General features: G+C 36.8%; 1 protein-coding gene across 1 annotated transcript; it reads right to left on the reverse strand.

Moving 5' to 3' along the window:
* Positions 1-1,309: 1,309 nt before the first annotated feature.
* On the reverse strand, positions 1,310-4,707 carry CCR3 (CRINKLY4 related 3). The gene has a single exon (XM_089603392.1). It carries the CDS (start codon positions 4,591-4,593, stop codon positions 2,188-2,190), a length of 2,406 nt encoding a protein of 801 aa, XP_089459518.1. The 5' UTR covers positions 4,594-4,707; the 3' UTR covers positions 1,310-2,187.
* Between the last annotated feature and the right edge of the window lie 8,248 nt (positions 4,708-12,955).

Consider the following 12,955-nt stretch of genomic DNA (forward strand, 5'->3'; position numbering starts at 1 on the left):
GACATGATTTGCATTTATTTCCCTGCCCCATGATTTTATGGATAAAATTGGAGAAATATATGTCCGGTAGTCAGTTTTAATTTTGGACATAAAAAGTGTGAAAAGAAGCATCTTAATAAATACGAGAGTAGAAAATTAAGGGGGTTGTCACCGGCCAATCTTAATCATAGAAAAACCCACATTTATGTACTGTGCCTGCATTTTTCATTTAATGCCACAAATTCTTGCATTCTTAAAATCGGTTACTACTAGTTGTATTACACTATAAACTACCTAAACAGCCAAAATAAAGAGCATACACACACACAAATGTGCTATTGGAAGGATTAATATAATCGTTAGATTTTATCAAAACCAAACATGCGTATAAAATTTTATTTCAAATTAGTTTGACATTGTCGTGCTTTTTAATATAAGTAATGTAAATTATGTTATAGAAAAAAGATGTTATAGACTAAAAACAAGTATTTCGTAAACTATTTTAAAATCATTCTTAGTGTTATTTGAAAATATGAAAATTATATAGTAATTTTTTTTAAAACTAATTGTGAGAATATCGTGTCTATAGTTTTTATTGCAAAATAGTGTTCTTCAAGTTCTTAACAAGCATTTTTCTTGATATATACGGTTTTTTAATTTGTCTATTATCTTGGATTTTGTTTACTTTTGTTTAATGTTTATAGTTTCATTTATAAAGAAAATAATACAAAATAACTGTCTGAAATACTATCTTTTAACAGAATTTGAGACAGGCACTCATATTAAAAAAAAATGCACTTTAAAAACACTATTTTTGTTATATCCTGATTAAATTTATATGAAATGACAAAAATTCACATGTCTTGCATTTATAATTAAATTAAATCGTAATTATTGTATAAAAGTAAACAAATATATTTTCTTTATAATTAGATTCCTTCTAATAAAGTATAACGTGAATATTTGAAAAATAAAATGTAGATAAATTTCCTGGAATATTTCATGCAAACTTATAAAATTTCAAAAATAGCAAGTATTGCTCTATGTTGTGGTTTAGAATGAATTTTGAAGTCGTTAATCCATTTTGTTGGTCTTAGTTTCAAAGAAAGACTCTTACTCTTAATGAGTTTTGGTCTTTATCTTATAAATTTTTATATTTAGTTGGACGACTCATAATTTTAATTCTGACAACTATCGTTGGTAACTTGGTATCCCTGGACCGTTAAAGGAAATAGGGGCGCAACTACAATTGAGCATCGTTTCTAATACGAATTCTTAAAAGAAACGACACTAAAAGTGATAAAGATTAAAAAAATAAAAAAGGTTAACGTACACGTGGCGGTAGGCCAAGAACGCAGTGTTGTGTTGGCCTATTCCTTATTGACTGTTTCATTGAAAAGTAGAAGGTCAAATACAGCCCAATCAATGCAGACCCCAATTTAGAACCCCACCCAAACACTCAATTGTCTAAAGTTTGGAGGACCATCTTTCTTTGTACGAACTCTTGTTTACTAGTGGGTCCCGCTTCTTTTTGAAAAAGAAAAAAAAATGAGCAAACAGAAATTGAGAATTGGCTAAAGTACAAACAAACCCCTGTTGTTCCGCGGGACCAATATTCACTGCACACTCAAATCTAAATCCATACCGCAACAACCACCAAACTGCCAATGCACTTCTGTTCACACGCTAACACTGATTTTTCTCTTTTTTCTTTTCTACTTCATTGGTTCGCTTAGCTCATTTGACTAGCTCAACGCCAAAAGCGTCCAAACCAATTATTATTCTCTATAAAATAACAAAACAAATATTAAAAATAAATAGGATTGTTGTTGAGGCAGACCCTAGAGACTCTAGTAGAGTCTCGTTGTGTGCTTTGCTTTCTAGTGAACTGCATAGACACTGAAGCCTAGGCTTTCTGAAAATTATGTCTCAAACAAACAGAAAGAACAAAAGAGACAACGTAAAAAAAAAAAAAAAAATTAAGTGAGATTCTAACAATCAATCAATCATATGAAGGAAAAAAAATTGTAATCAATCACCAAGTTAGCAACTTCCCATGAACCACTACACTAAAAAAAAAAAATCAGACCAAAATCCCCTGAAAATTCATTCTAAAACTTTACACTAACACTATCCCAAACTCACCACCATAAAAACGAAAAGAATGTAATGTAATGTAATGTCAACTTTCTTTCATTCTTTGGTTTCCTATTCAGAACGAATTGAGAGTATACCACTGGAAATACTGCCATGGCTATGATCGCACAATCCCAAAGCCCTCTCCAAGTTAGCCACAATGTCCGTCATCGTTGGCCTCTCTCTCCCTTCCAAGTTCACGCAATGCATCGCCGTATAAGCCACGAGCTCCACAGCCTCTCCTTCGTTCAGCTCCGGCGGTCCCGGCCGCGAATCCAAAACCTTCCCAATCTCACCGGCCATTATCGCCGGAACGGCATAGTCCACCACGCTCGTGGCAATCCCTTCGCCGTCTTTGAATATCGCCCGCTTCCCCGTCAGAAGCTCCAAGAGCACGACCCCGAGCCCGTACACGTCGCTCTTCGCCGTCAGAACGTTGAGCCCGTAATATTCCGGGTCTATATACCCAACCGTCCCGGCCGCTTTCGCAGCGGGTCTTATGGCCGATGATTCTTGGTCCGAGCCCGACCCCGGGCCCATCATGGAGAGCCCGAAATCCGAGACTTTGGCCGTCCACGTGGCGTCGAGAAGGATGTTCGAGGACTTGATGTCGCGGTGGATTATCGGCGGGACCGCGTACGTGTGGAGGTACTCGATCCCCCGCGCCGCGTCTAGCGCCACCTTGATCCTCATCTTCCAATCGTTGAGCGCCACGTCGTCGTTGTTTCCGTGGAGGTGGTCGAAGAGGGCTCCGTTTTTCATGTACTCGTAGACTAAAAGGCGCTCTTCGTCTTCGTCGCAGAAGCCGATGAGTCGGACGAGGTGCTTGTGGTGGAGCCGGGAGAGGAACGAGAGCTCGGACTCGAAAGCGCTCTCTTTCTCGCGGTGGCGTTGCTGCTTCTTCTGGGGGTCGCCGCGCTTGATCGCCACCTGGCGGCCGTCGGGGAGTTTCCCGCGGTAGACCACTCCGAAGCTTCCGGAGCCGATGCGATTCTCGGGGGAGAAATCGGCGGTGGCGGAGGCGAGCTCGGCGAGGGTGAATTCCTCGGCGCGGTCCGCGTGTTTCGAGGAAGTTCCGCTTCGCTGGCGTCTCATGATCCTCGAGCCGTTTCGCCGGATTAGGGACGGCGGCGGGCTGCCGGAGGTGGTGGTGGAGCTCGGGGCTCGGGTTATGGTTGGCTGTACGGAGCTGTGGATCTTTTTTTTTCCGAAGCAGACTCCGGTGTAGAGACAGTACATGGCGGTGATTATCCCGGCGAGTCCTCCGACCGAGCCGACTATGGCGAAGGCGAGCAAGCCTCTCCTCAGCCCCTTCTTCTCCGCCGCCGGCGCCGGGACCGGCACCGGAACCGGGACGAGATTCTGCGGAGGCGGCGATGGGAGATTCGAGTTCCCGCGGTTGAAGCAGGGCTTGCAGATTCTCATTCCTTCGCCGGAGCAGAGGCTTAGAGAGTTCGGAAAGGTCGTGCAGTTTCCGCACGAGGTCGCGGATATGCACTGTCCGGGGAGAATCTCCGGCAGAGGAATCGGAACCAGCTCGACGGCGGAGAGAGAAAACCTCGGACCCCAGCACACGACGGAGAAGTTCAGAGTGGTCAGTCCGCAGGAGAAATTCTTTCCCGAGACGACGAGCTCGAACGAGACGTTGCCGGAGGAGAATTCTCCGGCGCCTCCCCAGCACACAACTGAGCCGTTCTCTGACCGAATCGCGCATCCATGATCGTCGCCGAGAGATAGCTGATTGAACTCGAAGGGCGTCCCAATCGGAGCATTCAATTGACCGGACTCGTTCGCTCCTTTACAGAGAATCAAGCCTTCGGTAGTGATTCCGCAAGCGTGGGAAGCACCGGAGACGAGACTCAACACGGTGGCGTTACCGAATCCGGACTCGATTGTGGTTCGGATCGGGTTGTAGCCCCAGCATTTGACCAGTGACGTGGACTTCAAGATCCCGCAGGTGAATCCCGAGCCGGAAGAGATCGATTCGAATTCCTCTGAAGCCGCGGGGAAAGAGAAGGCTCTGCCGTATCGCGGCCAGCAAGTGACGGCGGAGGTGTCGGCTCGGATTGCACAGACGTGGCTCTCACCGACGGAGATCGACCGGAGCTTCGGGGAGGAGTTCGTGCTCGGATAAAGCCGGTGCGGCTTCACGGCGAGCGTGGAGTTCGGAGAAGAGAGGTTGTCCCAGCAGATGACGGAGTCGCCGCCGGATCGGAGGCCGCAGAGGAAGGAATCGCCGCCGGAGACGGCGGCGAATGTTACGTTGGAGAAGAGGCGGAGTGGTTGCTGGTTCGGGAGAGCGGTGACGTGGCAGGTGATTGTTTGGGAGGGGTCGGTGGCGAGGCCGCAGATGGCGGAGGAGGTCGCGGCGATTGTATCGCCGGCGCTGAGAGCATCGGCATCGGCGGAGAAGAAGAGAAGGAGGAGAGAAACGACTGTGGAAATGACGGCGGAGAGAGGGAGGGGTAATTTCGTCATTTGGAGAGTTCTCTCTTTTGCTGCTTCATTTGAAATAGAGAGTGCGAGATTTTCATGGGAGAGAGAGAGATATGAAGTCTCCGAAGACTCTCCTGTTCTCGTTTTGATTTTCTTTATTTTATCGCCTCATTTCTTTTCGGGTTTAAATATTTTCCAAGGTTTCAGAGAGTGAAATGATAAATAATTATTGAAAATTGAAATGTCTGTGCCGTGTCTGCTTGTTTGTTTTGTTTATTTGTGTGCTTTATATTAGGCGGGTTTGTATTTTATTTTTTTTAATGCCTATATTATAGATGGTATTTGTTATTTATAATCTGTGCCGTCCTAGTGGCAATTTCTTTTTCTCTTTATGTTGTAACGTAGCAAATTTATTTAATTTTCTATTTTAAGAAGCGAAATAAGTATGATTTTAGTTTAGATTTGAAGGAGATAATATTATATGTGCGTGCATGACTAGATCTATCGAGGAAAAATCAGATTCCTATATGTTGCTAAATCTATTAAAATTTGGATGAGAAACAAATCTGAATCACATGTTTTGTTTTTAATAATAAATCTGCTGACTATCTCGTTACAGCCTACGGGAGCTCGCAGAACCTGTAGCGATCATTTTGAAACCAGTTTTTTTTTTTCAATAGTAAGTTCTTTGGTTTCAAAGAAAACAGAGAATTTCAAGCCAAAAAAAAAAAAAAAAAAAAAAAAAAAAGAGAGAGATAGAGAGAAATAATAAAGGATTTATTTTATGAAATGAAACGCTCGGGTTTTGGTATGGCCTATGTTTGATGACTAATGATGGCAACGGAATTAGTATTAATTTTATGTCCCCATTTATCAATTTCAACGTTTTGCTAATAAAAAGGTTAATTTTTTTTCACAATATTTTGGAAGTGTTATTTAATGTAGTCAAATACGACCATTAGCCATATAGTCCTTCTCCTCTCCGGAGATAATTCCTATGTTATACATCAAAATAGTCGAGTGTTACTAGATTTAGATGGAGATCAGCCTTTCTTTTTCATTTATATATGATTCTTCTTATTTTAAGATAATAAAAGAGAAATTTGAACCATCACCAAAATTACCCCACACACACACCCCAAAAACATTGGTTAGTCAAAAAATGAAAAAAGAAGCATCAAATCCTAGCCGCCGTGTTTTCTCTCCTAAAAAATCAAGACTTGAACTTTCAATCTTCAGTGTCGTTGTCTCCTCTGAGACATGAATACTTCGATAATCTCAACCAATAAACCACTTTCGATCTAGGATAATGTACTTTTTATTTTTATTACTTTTCATGTTTTTTTTATTATGTTTCAATAATCAAGACTTATAAAATCTGATTTTCATACTGCCTGATCTTTATGCGGAGTGGTATTGAATATGTCTTCAGCTCTGAATCTCAGATCTAAGATATAGTTTATTGTCTCGTGATTCGTGTAGTAATTTGATAATGACTGGTTATTATCATAGATGGGTAGTCCAAAGGTTATTGTTGTATTTATGATTGTTTGTGGTCAATTTTTCATTTTTTTCTAAAAAAATTTGAATTTCTTTTGCGTTATTCTTGTAATCTAATTCTTTGACTTTTATTAATATATCACTTTCACGAGCACTTTATATAAAAAATTTGAATTTCTTTTGCGTTATTCTTGTAATCTACTATTTTTCTCACTTTTTTCCTAAATTTGCAGCCCAAGTATTATTTTATGTTTTTTATAAACGATAAAATATAATAATTATTATTAAATATGTGTTTATTATGATTTTTATAAATTTTATTCTCGTATTCATAACTCGTTATATTGGTCAAAATAACTCAAACCCAACTCCCCGAGAATGAAAGCAAACATTTTCAACAAAACCTAATAAACTTGTATATGTTAACAATATAATCATAAATTCATTGAAATCGAACAACCCAACACACTTTGTACATTGAATACTCTTTGCAAAAAAAAAAAAAAAAAAAAAAAAAAAAAACTTCGCAAGTGCTGAAAATAAAATCCATGAATACTTTAATTTTGATTGAAAAACCCAAAAAACTGCTTAGAAATCTGGTGCTTCAAAACAACTCGCTCAAAAATGAACAAAACTAGTAGTGTTATTACTATTAATTGACTGTTTTGTTATTGGCAAAATTGTTGTTCTCTATGATATTGGGAACATATGTGCTATGACATCTAGTGTCTTATTCCACGTCGGGATCGGTGACGTGGAATTTATGCAGTATGTTTTTTGTCTGATATGCTTCCGCGCTTTTTTTTATCGTCCAATGAGATTTCTCCAAGTGCATTGGAAAACTCTAGCAAATGACACACACCTGAAAATGTATCATATAAAATGAATGTTTTTCATCTTTGATAGGGTTGCACATATAGGGTTTTGAGAGAGTTGCCATCCCCGTAAAACTTTGTCCTTTATGTGATGTTACTACGTTGTTCTTGACTGCCATTGTTGGTGCATGTGTTACAAAGTTGGTTTGTGTATTTCTAGTATTGTAAAGCACGCATTGTTATAAACGTGTTCAAACACTTGGTGAGTGTATTGAATGGAAAATGGGATGTCAAACTCAAGGCGAGCTTGTGACAAATCAGATTCACTTGGGTAGTTTTGAAGTTTAGGAAATCAGAAGTTGATCATCTATGGTTGTACGTTGTTACACTTAATCTACCGTTTAGTGAAGTTCTTTTTCCACTGAGAGTATCATCCCTTCAAAATTAGGCATAATTGACCGAACTAAGTTATCATTTGCATGTCTCATTATTTACAATTTATTTAGTTTCTCTAATCTGATAAATTGTTTGGTGTTATTTTACTTGTTATAACATCATAAGAGATCACGAAAACAATACGATTACTTTTTCAAGTAAACATGCAAAACACTGATGCTCAAAAATCTTGATTGTAAAACCAAGTAACATAGCCTAGCTAATAAATGTATATAACAATTAACTTTAACTTGAAATATGGAAAATTTTTAAAGTGCTAAAAATATAATTGAAAATTTTGTTTGAGACGAATTTGGAATCGATCAAAGAAATAGGAGCTGAACGCAGCTGGCCAAAACACAAAATTAAATTTGATTTTTTTATGTAATTAAGTTAATAAAATAGCTAATCCCTAAAAATTTGGAAGAAATCAAAGAAATGAGCATTAATAATAAAAATAAAATCAATATATTTTATTTAAAATGAGAAACTAAAACGTGTACACATAATTAGCGCTACAATCAATATAAAATAGGAAGAGTTTATCACGTTATGAGAATGGTTATTTGGTTACATTTTAAAAAAATGGTATTATGTTTCAAGGGGCTTAATTAATTTTAATTTTGTAATTTAAATTTAAGAAATTAAAACAGTTAAACCTAATTTAACCTCCTAAAGTTATGATTTTGACATTCTTGATGCGTGCAGATACTAATTCATTAGGTTAATGGTTTAAGTTTAACCATTAACCTAACATATTACAAACAAAAATAAAATATACTGAATCAACAATATTTAACCGTGCAAAACCACCCAAACTCAATTTACTAAACATGGCTTGTATATTACTTTAACGTTTGTTGGTGAAAGTGAAACAAGTGATAATTGTTTTTTTTTTCATTTTTACAAATCAAGGAATAATAGTTTTTGTTTAATGTTTTTGGAACACTCTGTATGATTTAGAATCTCAACTCTAAAGCTTACACGTTTCACAGTACGGCGCAGAATTTCATGTGTTACGCGCCATAAGTAAAGAAGCACGTGCAAACATCATAGCAAGTACGTCCACGTCAGCAGGAAGCGAAAGACAGCTGGCATGTTTTTGACTAAAAAGCAACCACATGACATGACAATTCATTTTTTAAATTTCCTATCGGAAAAGAAATATAAAGTTTTTTTTTTTTTGTTTCTTACTAAGATAGAATTGTTGACCAATAGCCTAGAGATTCTTCCGCAAACCAATATTTATTTGTATTTAGTTTAATACAAGAGCCTAAGACATAGTCAAATATAATTAGTTCGGAATAGGCTATTTTAGTCAGAGGAAAAGCGAGATAAGATCAAATAAAAGGAAGGTCTCATACAAACATAATAAACAAGGAAAAAACAGTTAAGTGACGAAAAGAAATGGAAAATAGAGAGTCAAAGAGAAAGTTTAGTCTAATACAACTTATAGCTTTTTTTGGGTCAAACGCGTCTAAAGGAGACATAAATGGAATGAAGTGTCTTACGAAATTTACATGTTTGGCGATGTTATACTGATATGTCCACCAAAACGTCTTATTTAAGTTTTAATGCCTTCAATTTTTTTTTTGTTTCTAATGCTGAACTATGTATTCTTTTACCTCAAAAAAAAAAAAAAAAAAAACCCTTCAACAATCTTAAAAGGGATAGAGATTAGAGACCCGGTGGTCATATTTTTTTACTGCAATTAAATGACGCGTTATGGGTTTTTATCATACATCAACTCATATTCCATGTGGCCAGATTTAACAATTTGTTTGGCTAGTGTTGTCTTCAGTACATTGTTTGGAAGTTGGAACATGAAAAAATGGGGTAGGAGTTTTCGATGGCGTGTAGATTTCAATTTTTCTGGAAACGGACAAAATATGTTGATAAACAAATTTCTTCCTAGTAAATTTAAAATAATTTTAGAGTTCTTTTAAAGTGAATAAAAATAATTTAATATCATAAATACTCACTCTATTAGAGTTTTGTAAACAGTGAAATTTTATATTTTAAATTTATTATTTAATTACTTTATAATATAATGAGAAATATAATTGGATCTGTTTCTTGTCTGACTCTATTATATTATGACGGTCAAATAGTGGTTTTTAATTACTGTTAATTGACTTTTCCTTTATTTGTTTTTTTTACATTGACTATGATAAAAGTTTACGCATCAAAATATAATGCGCTCTAATAAAGTAACCAAATTAAGATTATCAGATTAGCTAACGCTTTGGATTTTTTTTTTTTTTTTAAATTAGCCAATTTGTTTTTATTAACTGACAATATTTGACAAAAATGTCCCTAAAAATAGTTTTCGAGAGATAAAAATCCGGTATTGACATATGTTGTTAGATGCACGAGAGATTTAATAATAATATTATGTGAGTGTCATTAGTGAAGAGAGAGAACCAAAAAATCGTGTAGTTCTAGAAATCTCGACTATAGGAGAGTTTTGCGAAACCGTTGCTCTTGCTCTCTACCAATCCATTCACTCGTGTTTAATTTGTATTTTTATTTATTTTTTTACAATTTAGATAATAATCTCCTTGTTTTCTTTAAGTTCAATTCGTTGGGAGCTTATATGATTTTTTGCTAAACAACGTCCTCGTGGAATCAACTCGTACTTATGAGCTTTATTATTTGATCGACTACGTGCACTTACGTACAGAATTATCGCAACACTCACAAAAACATGGATTCCTCATAGAAGTCCTCGTCCAGAAATTTATAACTTCCTTAATGCCTTTTTGGATCATACAATCAAGAACTCTCATTAATTGTCATGATGATGATGAGGAACAAATAAGCAATTCAAATAGTGTCACACATCTTGATGTGAGCCTCAAGCTTTAGAGTTGGTTTTACATGTTATTGTTAGGGATGACAATTTGATCCGTTACCCGCGCTCTGGCCCGTTATCCGATTTATTCGGGTCGGGTAATACCCGTTCTTTTTGGGTAAACGGGTAAGCGGATAATACCCGTTAAGGTTTTAACGGGTCCGGGTACGGGTAACAGAATAGTCATCCCGTACCCGGTTACCCGGGACCCGACCCGTTAACTTTTAAGTATTTAAAAAGATAATAAATTTTTATATGTTGCAATGAAGATGATCAATTTGCAATGAAGACTTCTCTTGTATTTTTTATTTATTTATTTTGAATTTTAATGTTCTTCATATTGTAATAGCATTTTGATATTTTCACCTAAATTTTATTATTTTTAAAATTTATATTGTTGATGGAATTTTATTTTATAAACGGGTAATCGGGTCTACCCGACCCGCTACCCTTTTTTTAAGCCGGGTAAACGGGTAACGGGTCCAATATTTATAACCCGCTTACCCGGCGGGTATCCCCGTTACCCGGCCCGTCTCTAAATCCGGGTAAACGGGTCCGGGTAACGGGTAAAAAATTATAGCGGGTACGGGTAACGGAATAGGTGTACCCGGCTTTACCCGTACCCGTTGCCATCCCTAGTTATTGTTCCTTACAAAATATTATTTATATTGTTGCTTATTTTAGTTTGACATTAAGCTTTTTATTTATTAGTTTGATATTAAGCTTTTTATTAGAAAATATAGAGAAGACTCGAAAATGTTGGTTTTAAAGAGAATATAGATATATTTCCATATAAAGAAAACATTGCAATTTTATATACACGCGCATGTATATGAAGTGATATTTACGTAATTTGAACATGAATGAACACTCTAATTCCAGGCTTGGGTTGGCTAATGAAGTGTTGGACTTGACCAATAATTGTAACGCACATAATTATGTTTACGCATATTCTATTCATCTCTTCTTTGTCCTATTACAATTATAATATTAACATGGTTGATCCATGACTCGAATACTTTAATAATTGATAGTAAAATAAACTTTAATGATTGAAAGAAAATGAGATGAACCTTCATTGGCCGTGACATTTTAAGATCTCACTATATGCTGATCGTTTGTAATTATCTAAGTTTGTCGTTAATCTATTTACTTAAAAAAGAAGAAGAATTAAACTTTGCATTAATTGTGGTTCATAATATTAGCACAATTTAATAAGAAAAGGGACATTATAAAAATAGTAAACAGCCTTTGTGTGTATACATAAAGTTAAAGAGATAGAGATTTATTAGTATCTAACCTCTATTAAGAAAGGAGATTAAAATAATAGTCAAACTATCAACATTGATTAAAGTCTCAAAAATACAATTCTCTCTCACACCCAAACACCACACTCAAACATCCAAACACCACACCACAATCTTTCTATGCAATCCACGGGATCTTCGCCGGAGACTCGCCGTCGCCGGCGCCGAAAAAGGAGCTTCAGACTCAATCGCCACCGCCTCGTGTCCCTTCCGGAGAAGCTCGCACTGGTTCTCCTCGCCGGTGGTTCTGAGGTTGATTCCAACGTGGTTGTCGCTTAGGTCGCCGAATTGCGGGTTAAATCGCGTGTCGAACTCGAAGGTGGCGGAGGCGGGGCGGGCGCACGCGGCGGTGGAGGTGCGATTTCAGATTCTAGGGTTTTTCGTTCGACAGTTAAATGGTCTCTCACAGTTAATCCGATTAACTGTCTGTCACAGTTAGTTTGATTAATTGACGAACCTCTTCCGAAAACGATTTCGAACATCGGCGAGTCTCGCAGTTGCGCCGATCCGGTCGTTCGAAGGTCGCAAGTTCAGTTATGCATATTAACTGTGATAGTCAATTGGATTAACTGTGAAGGTTAATTCGATTAACTGTGACGATCCTCCTCCTGAAACGATCTCGAACATCAGCGAGTCCTGCGGCAGCACAGATCCGACCGTTTGAAGGTAAGGTTGAGATTTCATCGTTTGAAACTTTGATGAAAACTCGGATTCCGGCGTCGGAGACGGCGGAGATGAAAGTTAATAAGCTTTATTGTTGTTCTTGTTACAGTTAATAAGATTTACTGTTGTTCTTGTTACGGGTGATGAAATTTACTATTTTTCTTATTACCGTCAATATTATTTCCTCTGACAGTTAATAATAACAATTCTTAAGGGTATTATTGGAATATTGGAAGGGAAAATAACACATTTATACCTTGTGTTTTAGTAAAATATCGAGTTTAACCCTCGGTTTTCAAAAATGTCGAGTTCATACCCTCTGTTTAACTAGAATGACGAAATTATACCATCTGTTTAACTAAAATGACAAAATTATACCCTGTAATAAACAACAGTGTCACGAATATTCTTTTTATTGATTTTTCATTGACGTTGACTATAATATTTATATATAAACACCAATTATCTTTATTCATTCGCGCCATATATGTAATTTATTTAAAAACTAAAAAATAAACAACAGTCTCTTAATCGTGAAGAACACAGAAAGATGCAAAAGGGTAAACATCGATAGTTGATAGTCATCAAAATCGTATATTCGAACAGAGAATCCAGGATTTAGAGTTACAATTCGAACACGGAATGAAGTCATTTCTTAGGACGTATGAGTTTTATTATTTCAATTCAATTTAAGGTTATTTTTATTTCAAAATTGAGAATTTGGAATTTAAGGTACTGATTTAGATTTGATTCGGTTTTTCTTATATAAGAGTTCATATCAATGAAATGGAGATTTGTGACGCTGTTATTCATTTCAGGGTATAATTTCA

The sequence above is a fragment of the Urtica dioica genome, chromosome 12 (genome assembly GCF_054948205.1).
Source record: "Urtica dioica subsp. dioica isolate 48M chromosome 12, U.dioica_male_clone48M_v1_H2, whole genome shotgun sequence".
Classification (NCBI taxonomy): domain Eukaryota; kingdom Viridiplantae; phylum Streptophyta; class Magnoliopsida; order Rosales; family Urticaceae; genus Urtica; species Urtica dioica.

Bases quoted from the DNA above. Each gene is read 5' to 3' on its own strand.
- CCR3 (XM_089603392.1), bottom strand. From the start codon at position 4,593: ATGACGAAATTACCCCTCCCTCTCTCCGCCGTCATTTCCACAGTCGTT.